This window comes from Rousettus aegyptiacus, unplaced genomic scaffold (genome assembly GCF_014176215.1).
Source record: "Rousettus aegyptiacus isolate mRouAeg1 unplaced genomic scaffold, mRouAeg1.p scaffold_m13_p_18, whole genome shotgun sequence".
Lineage (NCBI taxonomy): Eukaryota > Metazoa > Chordata > Mammalia > Chiroptera > Pteropodidae > Rousettus > Rousettus aegyptiacus.
The window spans coordinates 15,960,312-15,979,997 of record NW_023416293.1 but is presented as its reverse complement, the minus strand read 5'-3'; the positions used below and the strand labels follow the sequence as shown (position 1 = coordinate 15,979,997).

The 19,686-nt window shown below is 56.9% G+C and overlaps 2 protein-coding genes across 4 annotated transcripts in view; one reads left to right on the top strand and one right to left on the bottom strand.

Annotated features, from left to right (window-relative positions):
• Positions 1-5,446: 5,446 nt before the first annotated feature.
• SPRTN (SprT-like N-terminal domain) lies at positions 5,447-13,111 on the bottom strand. 2 transcript variants are annotated; one of them, XM_016163376.2, is made up of 5 exons: positions 12,376-13,111; positions 11,369-11,468; positions 10,559-10,687; positions 8,378-8,615; positions 5,447-7,667 (listed from the first exon to the last, which is right to left on the bottom strand). In XM_016163376.2, the coding sequence occupies exons 1-5, from the start codon at positions 12,594-12,596 to the stop codon at positions 6,931-6,933; spliced, it is 1,425 nt and encodes a 474-aa protein (XP_016018862.2). In that variant the 5' UTR covers positions 12,597-13,111; the 3' UTR covers positions 5,447-6,930. The 2 variants fall into 2 exon arrangements, with proteins under 2 accessions (XP_016018862.2, XP_036091478.1); XM_036235585.1 differs by having other exon boundaries at positions 12,402-12,520.
• Positions 13,112-13,123: 12 nt separating this feature from the next.
• Positions 13,124-19,686, top strand: part of EXOC8 (exocyst complex component 8) — a 10,626-nt gene continuing 4,063 nt past the window's right edge. The window contains exon 1 of one of the 2 annotated variants that reach the window (XR_004955454.1): positions 13,124-15,710. Coding sequence is in view for 1 of the 2 variants with exons in the window: in XM_016163373.2 (XP_016018859.2) it covers positions 13,249-15,420 (2,172 nt within the window). In the remaining variant the exon portion in view is untranslated. Of the gene's footprint in view, positions 17,985-19,686 lie in introns of those variants that run through there. The other variant, XM_016163373.2, reaches the window with a different exon arrangement.

Below are 19,686 nucleotides of genomic sequence, written 5' to 3'. Positions count from 1 at the left end.
AGCACCGGATTCCCGGGCGGTCTCCCATCCAGGCACTAACGCGGCCCGGCCCTGCTTAGCTTCCGAGCTCAGACGCGATCAGGTGCGTTCAGTTAAACGTTCCTTCGAGTGTGGCACCTCGGTGTTTCCCAGCCAGTCTGGGCCGTGGGGACGTTGCACTGCGATGTAGCCAGGCGAACCCGAGGACAGGGCAGGTGAGCTAGAGGCAGAGGAGGCGAGCCGGGCGGCGCGGGGAGAGGCCCGGCGGACTCGGCGGGTGTGCTCGGCGCCGGCTCCGCCGCCGCGTCGCGCGGCCTTTGGGGCGTTCCTCGTCTGGAGACGGGCGGAGGCGCCAGGCGGCGTCGCGTGAGGCCTCGTGAGGCCCGCTGTCCCGGGGCGCAGGGGAGACGCGCCGGCGCCGGCCCGTGACGACGTGGGGGCGCGTGGGGTCGCTTCCAGCCGTTCACAAACACCGAGACGCCAGCGCCCGCCCCCACGCGCCAGGGCGAGGCTTTGGGCCTCCGCGCTCGGGGCCACAGTCCCCGGACTCCACGTGGCGGTGCCCGAGGCCGCGCGGCGGGGACCGCGAGGGGCATGACCTCGGCCGCGAAGTCAGGAAGTGGCAGGCACACTTCGATGCGCTAGAAGGGAGGGGGGGGCGTGCAGGGTTGCAGGCGCCGAAGGCCACCGCCCGGCCGATGCGTCCGCTCCGAACGCAGGCCGGGAGGCTGGCGGACGAGGGCTCGCGCGCCCGAGGGGCCAGGCGGGCTCGCTTTCCTTGGCTTCTGTGAAGCGCAGCGGGACGTGCCCGAGGGGCGGGGCCGTCCTGTTCCACGGGGGCCGCTCGCATCTCCCCGAGACACATTCAGCTTCCCGGTCCCTTCCGCCATCAGCCCTGAGCAGCGGCCGCGCGGCCCTGCCCGGATGCTCGGTGTTGGGCGCCGCCCTGAGAGGCCCGCGTGGGCACAGTGTCTGTCCCCGCTGCCCCCACGCGGCCCAGGCCCAGCGCGGCCGCCTTGTCGGTCCCTGTCGTGATTGGTCGCGCTTTCCCTGTGGCCTCTCTGCCCCGCAGACCCCGGCCTCACTGTCCCGGGGACCCCTCACCCTCCGCGCGGGTCTGGCTCTGGCCGAGCGTGTCCTTCAGCGCGTCCTGGGGACGTGTGTCGCTGGTACGTGTCGTGAGGCCAGTGCCCTCGCTCCTCGGTGGTGACATCCCTGAGCTTAGAACGCTAGTTCAGGGACGATTTTCCTTCGGACTTCGACGGCCTCGGCTCCCTGGTCCCGGGTGGCAGGCCGCATGCTGCGAAGGCCGAAGCCGGCCCTGGTCCCTGTCCCTGTCCTCGACGTGGAACCCGCTGTCCCTCGTGGAAGCTCAGAGGATCATCCCCGGCCCCCAGGGCTCTGGGGGTTACGGTGCTTCCGCGTGCGCCTGGCTGTAAGTTCGCGCCCTACGTGTGGGACATCGCGGTGACGGTCGCCGCTTCTCCCCCCCGCGCTCCGGCCCCTGGAGCCCCCGCCGGCCGCAGCCTCGCTTCCCTTTGAGCGACCGCGTGCCGACTGTAGACTGTGGAGGCGCCTCCCTCCCCGCCCCGGCCAGGGCTCCCCGCCCGCCGGCAGGTATTTATTCCCTTTTCAGGAGCTCCTCCGCTCTGAACTTAAGAAACGTGTGACGACTCGCTCCACGTGGCGGACTCGGTGGTCGAGCTTCCCTTCCGTCCGTCCTCACGTCCGTCTTCCGCGTTGGGCTTCCTCGCCTGTCTGGGCAGCTTTGCCTGCGGGGGTTCCTGTCGAAGGGGGGGTCCTTGGGCTGCTGGTTTTCCAGTGAATGTCGGCAGCTGCCTAAACCCGCATCTCTCATCATCTCCCCAGCGCCAGACAGCGCAGGAGCACAGGGTCCCCCCTCGCCCGCGCCCACAGCGTAACCGCGAGACAGGAAAAGGTAGGCGCACGCGGGAGAGAAACGAGCACGCGGCACGGAGCCAGCGTCGTGACTGCGCAGGCGGCCGGGGGGGGGGGCGAGGGGGGCGGGGGTAGCGGGGGCCCCGCGGGGGGAGGGGAAGATGGCTCTCGGAGGCTTGAAGGTAAAGAAAGGGGACGAAGCAGGGGTCTTAAAGGAAAAAACCTACCGACTCGGGGGAGACCCCAGTGCCGCCCACCTCCCCTCCGAGACGCACTGCCTTTCACCGTCCCAGCCGAAGGGGACGCGAGTCAGGAGCCCCGAAGCCGCACGGGCCTCGTCCCTGCTTAGGGCCGACTGACTGTGCAAGCCAAGCTCTTACCTTCCGAGGGAGCAGGAAGAGGAATCAGCCAACGTCCGCAAACGCTGCGGTCGGAAGAGGACAGAGTGAGTCTGTCACGGCTCCCGACAGCGCTCTCGGCGACGAGGCAGAAGAGGACAGGAACGATACCCAGTCTTAAGCAGCACTGCAGAAACGAGACTTACCACCTGAAACAGAAACGCAGTCTCAGAACGACGGCAAAAACGGACCAAAAGGGGAGGGAAAGAAAAGCCCTTGGAAAGCTGTGAAGTGAGTTGCCATAACTTAGCAAAGAAATTGAAAACGACGAAACGATCTCAAACTAAGATTAAACTAAAGGTGTCCAAGGAAGAGTAGATTCAATGAAGGGCGTCGAGAAGTGGGAACGCTGCCAGGAGCTGAAAACGGACACACACGGGGGCCCGAACGAAACCCCACAGCAGCGAGGACGGAGGCACAACTAACAGCTAACGGGCGCCCGCGGACATCGCGGCGGGAGCCGGAGCCCGACGGCGGAGGGGGCCGGGCCCCGCGTGGTACAGCCGCCGGACGAGTGAGTGCACCGTGCGCGCCCCCGGGAGCCGCGTGCGTGCGTGTGCGCATGTGTGTGCGCGTGTGCATGTGCACGTGTGCGCACGTGTGCGTGTGTGCGTGCGCGTGTGTGCGTGCATGTGCATGTGTGTGTGTGCGTGCGGAGCCCGTCTGCAGAGGGGGCCGGGACCCGGGTGGTGCAGCCGCCGGACGAGTGAGTGCACCGTGCGCGCCCCCGGGAGCCGCGTGCGTGTGTGAGTGTGCGCACGTGCGTGTGTGTGTGCGTGTGTGCTATGCGCACGTGTGCGTGTATGTGTGCGTGCGTGCGTGTGTGTGTGCGCGTGCACCGTGATTGCATTTATCTACTGCTATAACTGTACAGAGACGTGGAGGAGCCCTGTGAGGGATCTTTTGTGAAACGACAATTCTTTGATGTAGTTTCTTTGACGTGGATGCAGATTGTCATACCCTGTTGGCCGCCGAATGACGCGGGGGTTAGGGCACCGACCCCCCATGCAGTCGAAAACGATGATAACTTTTGACTCCCCAAAAACTACTAATAGCCTGTGGATTGGAAGTCTCAACAATGACAAAAACAGTTAATATGTTTTGTAAGTTACATGTGTCATAGACTGTATTCTTACAATAAAGTAAGCTAGAGGAAGAAAATGTGATTAAGAAAATTGTAAGGAAGACACGGTTACAGTTTCTATTGAAAAACCCGCGTGTAAGTTCAAACCCATGTTCAGGGTCAGCTGCACTTAGTTTGCACAAAATGCGTCTGACCGGACGGTGTGTGTCCTGGGGGCGGCTGCGGGACACCGGCCGGGAGTCCTCAGGAGCCCGGGGAAGGGGCGGCAGCAGGTGACCGTGCCACTGGAGCAGCGCGCGGCCAGGGCCCCCGCCGACGGGGAATCCGAGAGGCCGCCCTGGTTCTGCGGGACCCTGGTGTGGGGCAGGGGCGCCAGGGGGCCCCAGTGCCTGCCACCAGCACAGGGCCGAGGTGGCCACCCGGGAGGGGCTCGGAGTGGGTGCCGGCTTCTTCCCTGCCTGAGCGGGGCGTCACGTTGGCGTTCAGAGCGGAAGGTGAATAAAGCAGTGCGGGAGGCGAGGGTGCCCCGGGGCAGGCCGCCTGGCCGAAGCCCGTGCTGTCGGCCCGGCGCCCCGCCTCCCGGCTGCGAACCTGCGCGGGCAGCGCCCCTGGCGGTGGTCGGCAAGTGGCCCTCGCCCTCCGCCGGCGGGTTTCACAGTTCCCTGACCAGGAGCGCCACCTGGTGCCCAGCAGGTGACGGCACCAAGGGGGACGGCGGCCCCTTCCTGCGTCCGGCTCACAGCGTGGGGAACTGAGGAGGAGGTGGGTGCAGGGCCCCGCGGGTCAGGCCTTTGCTCACTCGGGACGGGACGTGAGTCGTCACAGGGCTTTGGACCTCCTGGTGGGATGTCAGAAATAGCGGCAGCCTGGCGTGTGTCCGCGCTGCGGCCTTCTGTTGATTTCGGCTCCGCAGGCGGTTAAATCTGGAATAATTGTGGATTTTGCGTCACTTGGTGGATACACACTGCTCGTCAACAACTAAAAATTGCTAAAAAGGCAGCAACAGCCTCAAGGACAAACGTGGAGCTGACAGGAAAGTTGCCCGTCGACAGAGAACTAGGAAGAGCCCGGCGTGGGCGAGAGCTCGTGTCCGCGGGGCCCTCGGCCGGTCCCCGCTGGCGGCCGCCCCGCTGGAGCACCCAGCGGCTGCTCCTCGCGTCCTCGTTGACCTGACGCCCGTCAGCCTTGCAAACCGGTCTGAGAGCTGTGGCACAGCGGGAGGGCACGAGCAGCTCTTTAGTCCTGTTTTCTCTCCCACTTTAGACTTTCTAGTTAGGACACACGTTTGCATGTCTACAAAAGCAAGAAAAACTTTAGTTTTGCTAGATAATGTGCAACTTTGACTTTAAGACATACAGTCCACTCCCCAAGTGAAGGGTGCTCGCAGCGTCTATATAGGTTGACCCACAATCACCAGCTGCTACTAGGGTAGGAAGTTTGCTTTCAAAGGGAGAAACTTAGAACGGAAAACTTACTTCTTTAGCGAATGACTCAGATTTGGAAGAAACAGATTCCTTAGGGCGCATGTTTTCTCGTGTTTCTAACACGGGTCGAGGGTGCTCTTGGCGGCTGCCGTTTCCGCCATCACTCACCCCTGACCACTCTTCTGACCTGACACCTCCCTCCCCACATCCACAGTGCCCCCCGCAAACCCACGAAACCGCCTCGCGTCCCAGCCGGGCTGCAAACCCATCCAGTCCCCAGCGCACCGGCCCAGCTGGAGCTGGGGGGGGGGGGCATCTGTGTCCACGTCTCCTCTGTGCTCCTCCTGGTCGCAAGCCCCTTCCCTTCTCACCAGGCTGACCCGACTCGTCCCAGAGCAGCTGGGAAGTCACCTCCCCCAGGAAACGCCCCGCAGGCCCACAGCATCCGCGGGAGCCTGCCGCACGTACCGTATGGAAATGCGTCTGGTTGTGTGTCTCCCCCCAACCGGGCGTCACGCTCCTGGGGACGTGGCTGTCCTACTTAACGGCCCTGGAACCTTGTTCCATTTGGGCTCAAAAAACGTTCAACTGCACGTAATTTATCGAGCTGAATTAAAAGATTCTCCATGAAAGTATAACTGCATATACTGTAACACAACACACACGTTTTAAATCACATATTTATTAAATACTACTTTTTCAACTTTGTACTTAAAAAATAGAAAAACTCTGAACACTCTACCAGACAGGCTAAAACGACAGGGCTGAGGGCAGTGTCAGCAGGTGGACGGCTAGAACCCTCATCTGCTGCTCGCAGGAGCGGCAACTGTGGTGGTCAGCGCTAACCGTGAACACACCCCGTGACCCCGCAATCGGACAGACCCTGGGCGCCTGCCACGAGACGACAATGACATTCTTAGCGGCACTCTTTGTAACAGCCAGCCCCGACTGGAAATACGCCTGTCAATGTTAGAACGGATATGTAAACTTTGGCATAGCCACACAAATGCTACAGAGCAATGAAAAAGACGGAACTCTGTCACACATAGCGACAAAGATATGCACCTTGAAGTTCAAGAACAAGGCAGGTTTGCCTGCCCGGCAGAGGTGACGATGGCGGCCGCCCTCGGGCTGCAGCCACGAGGACGCCTTCCGTGACGCTGGCACAGCACGGTGCGAGGCCAGCTGGCCGCGCGCCTGCAAGTCACAAGGCACCGAAGTTGAGAGGGCCGGGCACTGCGGTCTTCGGAGCTTGGCGCGTGCTGGGGGCGGCCCTGACAACGGGGAAGAATCTGCCCGTCGCGACACACGGCTTTCCATTTCTCAATGCACAAGTGGTATTCCTCGTCACAACGGCCTCGACTTTGGCCTAAGAGTCACAATGCGGTCTGGGAGAACGTTCCACTGTGAGACAGACCACGCAGCTTTGCTGCCTATGTACCAGCTACTTGACGCCAAGGTTTAGCCACTCATTCTGCTAAAATCTGCGAGAACAAGTCTGGCCTACAGCATTACAGTGGCTGTTTGTGACTAGTGATATTCCAAAATAAATGTTTTACTATACTCTTTATATCTATTTTAACCTAAAATCTGCTGCCACCAAAATGAAACACAAATAAAATTCTTTAGAATGTATAAAACTCATTTCCTGTTAAGAGTTCGAGAAAAATACTTTAAAGATTTAAAAAATACTTTGAGTACTCTAAAACAACTAACATACCCTGTATTCTAGATTTTCATGTTGGTCGATATGCCTGACGCTAAACACTAACAGTACTGGGAATGAGTTTCCACGTTAATAAATATTCAGTTTAACCATATATTTAATTCCTCGTTAAATACCCTGAGGGAAGTGTACGCAGGTCAACAGATTTAAATACCTTTAAGGGCAAGACAGAAAAAAGTGCCTAAAAATTACACACGTAAAAACTCTGAGAACAAACTGCGGGCTCCGGCAGAGTGAGGCAGGAGAGGACGGGGCGCCTTCAACGCACCCCGCGGCCTTCTCAGGTGCGCACGAGCCGACGAGGACGTTCCGCGCTGGCCACGCAAGCCAGGTCACAGCCTCCGACTCGGCACGGACCAGAACTCCCTGAGGGGTCGCGGCGGGATCGCGGTGGGGTCGCGGCGGGACAGGCCGTCCTCCTCAGAGGTTTTTCCTCCTCCGGCCTGTGGTGCTGTCGCCTTCCAGGCACCGGTCCAAGTGCTCGTTGATCTGAGACGCCAGAACTTGGCCCCGGCACACCGGGCAGCGGACCACGTCGCTGGGGCCCTGGGCCGCGGCGGCAGGGGACGCACTGGCTGGGTCGCTGCCATCACTCGGCACGCGCTCCTCGGCGAAGCCGCCGGCACCAACGGCCTCACCCTCCAGCCGGGGCCGCTTGCCCAGGGCCGCATCCTCGGGCTGGCGCGCGTCCCGGGGGGCCGCCACGGAGGCCGACGCCGCCACTCTCGTGGAATTTCTCGGGGCGACCTTGGACGCCGAAGCCCTTCGCTGAGACCCGGAGGCGGCGGGGTGCTTGCCGCCGTCGCCCACAGCCACACTTGCCGCGGGTGGCCCGGCCACACCCCGCAGAGCCTTCGCGCTGGGAGCCGACGACGCTCGCGGGAAGTAGTTGCTCAAAACACTTTGGTGACCGCTGCTAAGAACAGGGGCGACTAGAGTTTTCTTACTGGAACCGTTCTGGACGAACATCGCCTCGGTTTTGGAGCCGGGTCTCGCGGCGTTTGCCGAGCGGTCGTGCCGTGCAGAATCCTGCGCCTTCCGGGCAGCGTGCGGCGCGGCCACCTCCCCCGGCGGGGCAGCCTTGCCCGGCGCGCCCAGCACGTGGCCCTTCCCGCTGAACGGGACCAGCGGCTGCGTCCCGCCTCTGCTGGCTTTATCTGCAAGAGAGGCAGACGAGTCTCCCTTGACACAGTGACTAACGAACGCGGCGACGGGCCCACGGGACGCCCCCATCCCAAAGAACATCTCTTCGAATGAAGGAATAACGTTTCGTCCTCAGGTGGCTCCCAGGGCAAGGCCACTTCGAGCACAGCTGTGGCACCTTGCGCGGGGTGAGGCCCTTCGCCTGGAAACCGCCCGGCACCCCATCCCTCCCCGGGGGCGCTCTGGCCCCCCCACAGGACACTCTCCACGTTAGGTGTCCTGAGCTCCGCAAGTGAACAAACAGCTCAGACTCGGAACACAGCGTGTGTCCCTGGGTCACGTCACATCACGGTGTCCCAAGAGCGGCAGCAGTGACTGCAGCGACCTGATGACCTCTGCCCGGCACGACCCCTGAACCTGCCCGGGAGACTGAGCGGTGCAGCTGGCGCACGCGCGTCACACCCCTCCCCCACCCTCCCCGTGGAAAGGCGCGTGGCCAGCGGGCCACCTGGACGGGGCCGACAGGAAGGGGCGTCGTGAGGACGGCCGTTCCGGGCATTGTTCTCCCAGCCGCAGCCCTCGCTCTGACCGCCTTTCTGCCTCCTGCTTCCTAACGACCGAGTCACACGGGGGCGGGGGACTGCCACGGCCCCCCTCCCGCGGAGCAGGGCCTGTCTGTCCACCCCCGCCCCGGGCCCTGGCGCCTCCCGGCCTCGCCGCTCACCTGTGCTGCCCGCCTTCCCCTTGCGCTTTTGGGAGTAGCTCTCGGGCTCCTTGACCTTGACGTAGGTGCCGCCGCAGGACTTCTGGTGCTCGGCCCACCAGGGGTCGTGCGCGGACGGCGCCCTGTTGGTGGCGCGCTTGACGTAGCCGTAGAAGGGCTTCCGGAGCTGGCAGGGCCCGTCGCAGCGCCACCAGTGTCTCCGGTACTCGTCCACCTCGTCGTGGAACGCATGGTGCACCTGCGCAGAGAGAGGCCAGCCCGGTCAGCGGCCCGGGGCGAGCCGGCAGCCGCCCTGCGCGCCGCCCGGTCAGCGGCCCGGGGCGAGCCGGCAGCCGCCCTGCGCGCCGCCCGGTCAGCGGCCCGGGGACAAACCGGCAGCCGCCCTGTGCGCCGCCCTTTCCCGGTTTCTGAAATTCTGTGTTGGAAAGACGACTATGTTTAGCTTCTTTCCAAAAGGCCATTTTAACAGCACACAGCAGCTAACGTAATACCTGTAATACCTCGGAAGCTGTACAAAAAAAGACAAATGTGAGAAGACAAAAAATAAAAAAGCCTCTATACGTGCTCAAAGTTTTAGAGAACAAATTTTGAAACGGTCACAACTCAGGCCAGATTTTACATGATGCCACAGGAAAGAAAACCTCCCTGCCAGTCACACCGCTGAACTCTGGGGGCTGTCGCCTCAGACGCTGGCCCCGAACCACGTGAGCATCCGGCCAGCCCCGCTCCGCGTCCTCCCTGCGCCCCTCTGCGGTGATCCTTACAGGGTTTCATGTCATGTCTGTCAGTGACACGGTCTCCTGAACGCAAACATTTTCGTCCTTGTGCCCCGAGGGGCACATGTGGGCCGGGCACAGAGGCGCCAAGTCCGTGTGACTGTGTGGAAAGCGTCACGCGAGTCACATACATGTGCTCGTCACTCCTGCAACAGGATCCCACTGTTTCGCCCCCAGTGACCTTCTCCCAAGACCCTGCACAGAAGACACAGGAGTCCTGTCTGAAAGGAAGGTGAGCCCTCCCCTCTTGGGGGCACTGAGATGGCGCCGTTACACACTGAGTCTCCTAAGTGGCTCTGGGCCTTTCCTTCTGTCATCTCAACGGGACATTACTACTGGTATCAGACAAGCAGCGTGAGGTTTTTGTTTCGCTTAGTTTTACCAAAGACATTTTTTAAAAGTTCTCCCTGTGGGAAAGAATGCTAAGCTTTCTCTGACTCTCCAGCTAGTTTTACACTCGGCCTCTCTCCATCAGAAACAAAACATCTGTTACTTGGCAGGCATGCAAGCAATGCCCCCTGCAGCAGCTGCAGGAGAGCGCAGAGGACAAAGGTTCGGGGGCAGAGACAGGTGAGACCCTGCTTCCCTCTTATGCTGAAGACTCTGCTCACTAATTCAATAGTGAAAAGGGCCAGGAATTGGGTCTGTTTTGCTTCCAGCCCCCGTAACCCCTACAGCCTGGGACGTCACTTTTACCAACGTAGTCACTGAAATAAAACGGGGCGGTGCCGCGAACGAGATGCCCGGTGGGTGGAGTTCGTGATAACAGGACGTGACCTGAAAGTGAGGGGTGTGCGCTGGACCGGCCCCCTCCTAGACACACAGACAGCCGCGGAAGAGAGCCGTCCCCAACAGCAGGGATGACCCAGGACTGGCCGGAAGTGCACGTTCTAGTGAAGAAACTAAGTCCCGTGCAGGCAACTCCGGAGTCATTTTGCCAGTCTGGATTTTACGTGACTGTTTTCTCACGCAAACCACTTTTCAGGGGTTGAAGTAACTGGACAAGCTCCAGAAAAGTAACGCTGACAGCCAGACGCGCAGGGCGTGAGCACGTCCCGCTGTGCACCGCGCTGGCCTCCACCGCCTTCTCAAGGCGGGGAAAACCCAAAGTACCAAGCGCTTCGCGTCTGTGGGGTTAATGTCCTCTTTGGTTCAGAGCAGACCACAACAGGAGGCAGGTCCCAGGACAGCCGTGACAGCCCAGGATGGGTGGCAGGCCTGAAGTCGCCTGGGAGCGGGCAGAGGCCTTAGGGCACGGGCCCGTGGCCACTCCACTCTGGCCACACCAGCCGCCGTGGCCCTAGGCCTCTAGCTCACTGGGGACCCTCAAGGACAGAAGTCGTTTCTCCCCAGTCCCACCCCGGGGCCCTGGAGGAGTGAGCGACGCGGGTGCGGGCGCACGCACCGTTATGTTGGCCCCGGTCAGGCGGTTGATGCGGTGCATGTGCTTGCAGAACTCGGGGCCATGCCCTTCCCGGTCCTTGTCGTTGTTAGTGACAAACAAATAGGCATGTATCATTTCGTGCAACAGGGTCTGAAACACAAAACAATCGCGTTAATCTGGTACAGTGCTTTTTAAATAACGCATTTCCTTACTCTACCTGGGATCTTAATCTTCTCTGGCTCACAGGTTCCTCTCAGCTGATAAAGTCACGAACCATCTTTCTAGAATGGGCCACAGGTTTAATGGCCTCGCTTTTCTCAACCCCGTTCATTCCAACTTAGGTAGTCCATGTGTTTATTTACGCAACATATTCACTAAGCTACTCCTGTCCAGCTGGGCTTCTTCGTTAGGGTTGGTTTGGTTAATCATGTTCAATTTTTTGTTCTATGTTTAATATTCTTTTCTGCTTATTCATTGAGCTATCAAGAGAGCTGTGTTAACTGAAGCTATGACTGTGGATTATTTACTTTTTTGACTCTCCTAATTTATGCCTCACGTAGTTCAGTTACGTTATGACTTTTAGGGTCATAAGTATTTAGGTTGTTAGGGTATCTTTACTTAACAGATTAACTTATTATTATAACCTGCCCTTTTCTCTCTCATGAAACTTCTTAAGATCTTCAGTCTGACACTGAGGTAGCCACAACTTTCTGTTAAGTGTTGAGATGACACACTTTCCTCCATCCCTGTAAACTTAACCGACGTGTGTCCTCATTTGACGCCTACCTTTTAATCTAGTATGTTATTCGTGTCTTCACCTGCAGTGCTTACCTCTACAAGATCCTTTCTTGGTCTCAGCTTTAAGAGGGGTTCACTGAGCCGGATGGAACACATTCCGCCCCTCCCTTCATAGCTGCACACCCCAGCACACCTGAAAAACCACCACCACGAGGTTATTTGGCGAATACAGACAAAAGGCAAACAGGGCAGATGGCTCCCCCAAGCGCACTCAGCCTCCCTGTCAGGACACAGCAGCGTTTGAGCCAGGCAGGGGGCGACGTGGGCAGGGGCACTGCCCTTGCCCTGGCCAGGCTGCAACAGCTCAGAGGACGGAACCGCTGCCGCTGGCCCTGCGCCCCACCTACGCTGTCACACCTTAATGTGTCTTATTTGGGGTCGTTCCTTAGCAAAACCTGTACCGCAGTTTTATGTCACACCTTAACGTGTCTTATTTGGGGTCGTTCCTTAGCAAATGAGCAGGGTGGCACACGTCGGCCCCCTAAACTCGTTAAAAACTTCCGTCCACGCGGAGTTTTTGTGTGAGAAACAACCTGAACTTCTTCCACTTGTTTCTCACACTCAGAGGCGTCCCTGGGGTCCGGGCCCGAGGGGACGGCCGCCACTGCGCACTAACCGCGGGGCTGCCCGCGGGGCGCAGGTGCCCGAACGCGTGCATTGGGGGCGGACCGGCGGCCCCCCGCTCCTGGGCCCTAACGCATGGATGGCCATGAGACGAATCGGAAACGCGCTCACTTATTTTAGAGCGGGGTGACATTCGAAAAAACGTCCTCTCTCACGGTGTCCGTTAGGAATCGAACCGCGGCGGGGGGCGGGGCGCGCGTCTTTCTTAGGGAAGGTGGGGGCGGGGCGAGGGGCGGGGCGGGGCACACGGGGGACCCACCCCCCACCGCCACCGCGCCCACCCCCGGTCCGACCCCAGCCCCGCGTCTAACGGCCCGGGCCGTCGGGGCGGGGAGAGGGGAAAAGGGAGAGGGCGGGGGAGGGGCCGAGGGCTGGGCCGGGCGGGCCGCGGGGACAATGCCGGCCTCGCGACTCACAGGGTCATCCGCATGCTCCACTTCACCTCGACGGCCTCCAGCTGGCCCCAGAAGAACCGGTCGTTGAACTGCACAAACAGGGCCTGCAAATCCGGGGTGGGGTCCACCAACTCCCAGGACGCGTCCACCAGGGACAGGGGCTCCTGGGCCGCGGCGCGCCCCGACACCTGCAAATCCCACTCCTCCTGAAGCCGCAGCGCCAAAACCAGGTCCTCGTCCATCGCTGCCGGGGCCCCGGGCGACGTCGGCCGGCGTCGGGCTCGCTCGCTCGCGCGCGAGGCCGCAGCTGCGCCCGGACGCTCTGTGGGCCGGGCCGCGCTCCCGGGAGATACCGGCTCTCGGGCTGCTCTCGGCTTGGCCCGCGGGTCTCGCGAGAACTCGGGAAACCGACTCGAGACCGAGAACGAAGCTGGACCCAAACCCCGAAGCTGAGGTTCTGGGCTTAAAATAAAAGAGAGAACTCAGCGTGACACCTCGTAGAGGGTTCAAAACTTGGGTTCTCAAGGCTTTGACCCGAGGACGGTTTCTGGAAGCTGGCAACCGCCTCACGATACGTCAGTAACGTCAAACGGCGTCACGCTCGGCGCATGCGCAATACCTACGCCGCCACACCTCGCCCCCCACCGACTTCCGCAACAGCGCCTCCGGCGCAAGCGCTGTAGGCCGCGGGCGCTCCTGCGCAGGCGCACTACCTGCGCTCGGCCCGCTGCGCAGGCGCACCAGCGGACGCTCGGAGCCCGGCGCAGGCGTACTCGTCTCGCATCCCGTTTTCTCAGCCCGGCAGCTCCGCCGGCCTTGCGTGAGCCCGGACAGCGGCGGCACCGGCGGCGGCGAGAGTGACAGTGACTGCGTGAGACCCGGACGGACGTGGCGATGGCGATGTCGGACAGTGGGGCGAGTCGCCTGCGGCGGCAGCTGGAGTCAGGGGGCTTCGACGCGCGACTGTACGTGAAGCAGCTCTCTCAGCAGTCGGACGGGGACCGGGACCTCCAGGAGCACCGGCAGCGCATCCAGGCGCTGGCGGAGGAGACGGCGCAGAACCTGAAGCGCAACGTGTACCAGAACTACCGGCAGTTCATAGAGACGGCCCGCGAGATCTCCTACCTGGAGAGCGAGATGTACCAGCTCAGCCATCTGCTGACCGAGCAGAAGAGCAGCCTGGAGAGCATCCCGCTGACCCTGCTGCCGCCTGCCGCCGCCGCCGGCGCTGCCGCGGCCTCTGGAGGGGAGGACGGCGGGGGTGGCGCGGGCGGCCGAGACCACCTCCGGGGCCAGGCTGGCCTTTTCCCCGCCCCTGGGAGCGCCTCCCGCGACTCTGCGGGTCCAGGCGAGGAGGGGAAGCAGCGCACCCTCACCACCCTGCTGGAGAAGGTGGAGGGCTGCAGGCACCTGCTGGAGACGCCGGGACAGTACCTGGTGTACAACGGGGACCTGGTGGAGTACGAGGCGGACCACATGACCCAGCTGCAGCGGGTGCACGGCTTCCTCATGAACGACTGTTTGCTGGTGGCCACCTGGCTGCCCCAGCGGCGGGGCATGTATCGCTACAACGCCCTCTATCCCCTAGATGGCCTGGCGGTGGTCAACGTGAAGGACAACCCGCCCATGAAGGACATGTTCAAGCTGCTGATGTTCCCAGAGAGCCGCATTTTCCAGGCGGAAAATACGAAAATCAAACGAGAGTGGCTGGAAGTGCTGGAGAAAACCAAGAGGGCCCTGAGTGAAAAAAGGCGAAGGGAACAGGAGGAGGCAGCGGCCCCTCGGGGGCCGCCCCCAGTGACAGCCAAGGCCGGGAACCCGTTTGAGGACGACGAGGACGACGAGCCGGCCGCCCCCGAGGCGGAAGAAGAGAAGGTGGACCTGTCAATGGAATGGATCCAGGAGTTGCCCGAGGACCTGGACGTCTGCATTGCCCAGAGGGACTTCGAAGGAGCCGTGGACCTGCTGGATAAGTTGAACCACTATCTGGACGACAAGCCCAGCCCCCCTCCCGTAAAAGAACTAAGGGCCAGAGTGGACGAGCGCGTCCGACAGCTCACCAAGGTGCTGGTGTTCGAACTCTCCCCTGATCGGTCTCTGAGAGGTGGCCCCAAGGCCACCCGCAGGGCAGTGTCTCAGCTCATCCGGCTCGGCCAGTGCACGAAGGCCTGCGAGCTGTTTCTGAGGAACAGGGCGGCGGCTGTGCACACGGCCATCCGACAGCTCCGCATCGAAGGCTCCACTTTGCTCTATATTCACAAGCTGTGCCACGTCTTCTTCACCAGCCTCCTCGAGACCGCACGGGAGTTCGAGACGGATTTCGCAGGCACAGACAGTGGCTGCTACTCCGCCTTCGTGGCCTGGGCTCGGTCGGCCATGGGCGTGTTCGTGGGTGCTTTCAGCAAGCAGGTGTTCGATAGCAAGGAGAGCCTCTCCACGGCCGCCGAGTGTGTGAAGGTGGCAAAGGAGCACTGTCAGCAGCTGGGTGACATCGGGCTGGACCTCACCTTTGTCATCCACGCCCTCCTGGTGAAGGACATCCAGGTGGCCTTGCACAGTTACAAAGAAATCATCATCGAAGCCACGAAACACCGCAACTCGGAGGAGATGTGGCGGAGGATGAACCTGATGACCCCCGAGGCCCTGGGCAAACTCCAGGAGGAGATGCGGGCCTGTGGCGTGAGCAACTTCGAGCAGTACACGGGGGACGGCTGCTGGGTGAGCCTCAGCTACACGGTGGTGGCCTTCACCAAGCAGACCATGGGCTTCCTGGAGGAGGCGCTCAAGCTGTACTTCCCGGAGCTGCACGTGGTGCTCCTGGAGAGCCTGCTGGAGGTCATCCTGGTGGCCGTCCAGCACGTGGACTACAGCCTGCGCTGCGAGCAGGACCCGGAGAAGAAGGCGTTCATCAGGCAAAATGCGTCCTTCCTGTACGAGACGGTCCTCCCCGTGGTGGAGAAGAGGTTCGAGGAGGGCGTGGGGAAGCCCGCCCGGCAGCTGCAGGACCTGAGGAACGCGTCCAGACTCGTCCGCGTGAACCCCGAGAGCACGACATCCGTGGTCTGATGCGGCCGCGTGTGCGGACGGGCCCGGTCCCGCGCGTGCGTGTCCCGCAGCTTAACAGTAGGACGCGCCCTCTCGGAGACGCGCGATCGAAAGGAGAGACAGGTGTCCAGTTGAGCCCAAATGACAAAAACACTGCAGTCGGTGAAAGGATAATGTGCTTTCCTGTGAAACTATGCTGACTCTCCCACGGACATATGGTCGCGCTGTGGCATTTCAGCTTCTCCCCTGGGTCAAAATGCACTTTCTCACGGTGTCTGTTGCGTGGCCGAAATCGTCTCTGTGGACAGAGTGTAAGTGTGTTGCAAAGGTTCCCAGTTCGCTGAAGTGTTCAGTGTCTTACAGGGTACAGTGCCGTATGAAACACCCGCTTCGTGTACGTCCCCACCTTAACGTGTGATGGAATGGTTTGGGGAAAAGAACGAGGGATTGAGGAAATCGGCTTTAGGGTCCTGTGGGCTCAAGTGCTGGCCTCTTAACCGATGCGAAGAGGGGGGTGTCAGTGGGCAGCTCAGCAGAGGACTGGCTGAGGCCAGCGGCTGGTGATTCCCACCTGCTGCTCAGCAGCGTTACAATATTTAATTTGGGAGCATTTACTGGAAAAATTACAGACGATGATAAATTTTTTCCCAGCGTGTTCCTGACTTGTGTGAATTTCCGGCTGGAGCGTCTGTGTCTATCAGGTTGAGGAACCGAGCCGCACCGTGACTTTTAGCGGGCCCGCCCCCTTCAGCGTAGAGGCTTGATGCAAATGGGAGAAAATTTTTCATTGAGATGCTTGTTTAGATTTCACTTCCCAGGCTGGGTGGGAAATTAGAAAAACTTCGTAAGCCAACCCCCGGTGTTCTGAAGTACGCCTGCTTTGAGGAGAGGTTTGTTTCTGTTCTTTCCTAACAAAGTAAAGAACAGAAAAGGGGAGACAGTGTCCCAAAGCAAAGACCTTTGGCGACTATGAAAATAAAATGCTCCAGGCTGCATCTTTCTTTAATATTTAAATTTTTCTTTGTTTTTTTTTTAAGTGCTTACTTCAGGTTGTTGAGTAAAACATAAGTAACTAAAGAAATTTGAGCTTCCCAAGGTCACTAGCTATTGCTTCTGTCGTAGACTGACTCTATAATAGTCCCCGTAATTTGGGAGAAATTGTGCTAGCACAAATCCATTTTCCCCTGAGCTTTTTTTTTTTCTTTTTTTTTAAACACCTGATCTTTCTGGATGGTCTCCCACCCAAGTACTAAGCAGGCCCAACTCTGCTTAGCTTCCAAGATCAGACCAGATCAGGAACATTCCGGGTGGCAAGGCTCTGAGCTTCTTTCTAGTTGGGTTCTTGTCCGCACGTTCCATTTCTGATGCCAGTTACTTCAAAAGGTTATTTCTTTTATCTGAATAAAAATAGTGGTATTAAGACTGTGGAAATTATGTAAAACCTAAAACAGCTTCCAGATAGTGGCAGAGAGTCATGAAGCTCCTTAATTTCTCTCATGCCAGGGGAGCCCTTTTATTTTATTTTTAGTTATGCCTGCTTGCAAGGTTGAAAATTATCAAAGTTACAGATTTTCTTTGACTAATATTTTTTTCAGAGATAATAACTATACTGGATATCTCAGCTGAACAAGAAGTTATAGTTTGTCACTTTTAAGATCACTCAAATATGATTTTAAAATTGTGATTATTTTGTGCCCCTCACAGTTTCTAAAATTATATTGTATGAAACGCGTATTGTGCAGATACTAGATGCGCCGGGTCCATAAAATGACACTTCTGAAATCAAAACTTCTCCTAAGGCGTGGCCTTGTAAAAAATGTGATTACTCAGTTATTTAAATGGTTGCTTTTTCATAGCACTATCTGCTTTTTAAAACCAGCAGTACAGAATGTTTTTCTGTTAAAATTTGCGTGTTCCTTAATCGGAGCCGTAGCTGCGGGCAGTGCCCGTCTGGCGAGTCAGCTGGCGTGGGAGGCCATGGGCGGCCACCGCCGTCGGGCTGTGCCTCCGTGCCACACGGCAGTCCCGCCGCCCTCCTCCACGTGGGGCCGGCGCTCGTCCCTCTGATCTTGTTCCATTAGACTCCAGAGCAGGTTCCGGAAACCGAATGCGCTGGAGAGTGTCCAGAACTTAGCACCGCGGAAGGGCGGGCCACCTCTGCTCGCTGGCCTCTGACGTGACGCTGTCACTCAAGCTTGGAGTCACCGGCCTGGTCAAATTCATTACTGTTGAAAACACGCCCTGTGGAATTAAGTCTTTTTGATTAAAGCCACATTTCACTTAAGTGCTGAAAACTTTCTTATTTTTGTTTCAAACACTGCCTGTAGTGAAATGATCGGCACTTGTATTTTGCAACTTGCTTACCTGAGGTTGGGGATGTGACATATAAAATGAAGTATAAAATCAGTCTTTGTGCATTTTGCCTATTGATATGCTGTGGCATGAGGGGATCCGAAATGTTTTGTCAAAATAAAGCTTAAAATATTCCCTGCAATGGATGAAATTGATATTACCTGTTATACTATTCTTTAATCAGGATTTAATATTCTTATGTCTTGTTACTAAAATACAATTTCAAGAGCCTAGGTTGTTTTTTGGTTTTGTTTTTCTATGTGAGATGATAGGTAGGAAGCTGTTAGTTAATTTAAATAAATGTTCTACTTGCTATCAGAATTGCGAATAGATCAGATCTCAGTTTTTTAGGATTTCCTCGGACGGGAAATTTCAGATATACGAAATGTGAATTTGAAAAGTAGATTTCATACCATCTGCACATCCCTAAATGAGGAAAATATAACATAGGTGGTATGAGCTATGTATGAACTAGGATCATGAATGACGGCCTTGTGTTTTTTTAAAGTTAATATGTAAATACTGAGAGAACCATCACGTATAATAGATTTTAAAATACTTGTTGACTGCTAGGTCTCACGCTGACTAATGGGTGGGGAGGACAAAATAAATTGAAGCTTGCTTTCTCTTAAGTTGCTTTAAAATTGGACAAAATAGAGATTAAAGATTAGAAAAAATAAATTTGAGAATAAAATGCAAAACAGCTAATTAATGAAATTGCATGCAAACTTGCAAAAAAAACAAAAACAAAACAAAAAAAGTGTCACGATTTAAGTATTGTGAGAACACTACCGAGGGCGAGAGCAGTGTCGTTTTGAGGAGTTCGGAAGGTTGTCCTGGAGTCGTTGGCATTTGAGCTGCTCCTTGGAGCGGGGACAAGGTCTAGACGTGCGCAGCGAGGAGGGGCAACGCGAGCCCCGTTTCGGAGTCGGGCTGTTGTGATTACAGAAGTCCTGAGAAGTGCCCCGTGCGTACGTCTTTGCTTACACACGTGAACGTATCTACGGGACACATTTCTAGAAGCTGCTCTCCCAAACTACATTTTAAGTTTAAATAAACGTCAAATACTTGTCAGGCAGGTTGCACCATCTTACCTTCTTGCCAGCGTCGGAGAACGCGTTTTCTTAAGTGTTCACCCACATTTATTTGTTAATTTTTTAACAATATTTATTCTTAGTAATAAGATTCATTCATTTTTACTAATGTGAAAAACTAGTATCTAGTTTGTAATTTTTATGAGGTTGAGTATTTTTTTAAAGTACCTGTTTATGTCCTCTCCCATGTTTTTGTTAAATTATCTTTGTATTATGATTGTGTAGTTTATTGTTTATTTGGGAAATTAATTCTTCATGTGTACTAAGTCTATAAGTGTGGTAGATTATTCCTAATTTGTCATTATAATTTTTGTAGTACAGTAAGTTTTAGACTGTTAAGAAGCCAAGATTTATCTAGGTTTATTCTTTGTGACTTCTGTTTTTTATCAGTCTTGGAAAGTTCTCACCAGCTATCAGATTCAAAAACATTAATCTTTTTTCCTAGTAATTTATTATATTTTGACATTTTAATCTTTGCTCCATTAATAATTCATTTTAGAGTAAAAACGATGTAAGAATTCCATTTTCCCACAAATAATTAGCAAGTCGTTGCAACAAATTTGAATCGTCCTTTTTCCCCACTGACTTGAAATGCCATTTCAATAGTGTGTTACGTTTATACTAGACATGTACCCGGGTACATTTTTGGACTCTATGTTCTATTTCAGTGATATTTTTATTTCAATGCCACTATCAAGCCGTTGTAATTAACTGTTTATAATATAATTTGATAAGTGATAGGACTGGTCTTATTCTTATGCCATTTCAGGTTTTCCTAACTATTCACATGTATAGTAAATCTCCAGGTTGCCTTGCGAATAATTTTAAGATATCTTTTACC

What these genes read in the sequence shown, in the direction of transcription:
- SPRTN (XM_016163376.2), bottom strand. Translation starts at nt 12,596, where the DNA reads ATGGACGAGGACCTGGTTTTGGCGCTGCGGCTTCAGGAGGAGTGGGAT. An exon ending in TGGAGCATGCGGATGACCCT is followed by an intron (nt 11,469 to 12,375) that starts GTGAGTCGCGAG and finishes GTGGTTTTTCAG; the next exon opens with GTGTGCTGGGGTGTGCAGCT. An exon ending in GGGGAAGGCGGGCAGCACAG is followed by an intron (nt 7,668 to 8,377) that starts GTGAGCGGCGAG and finishes CCTCTCTTGCAG; the next exon opens with ATAAAGCCAGCAGAGGCGGG.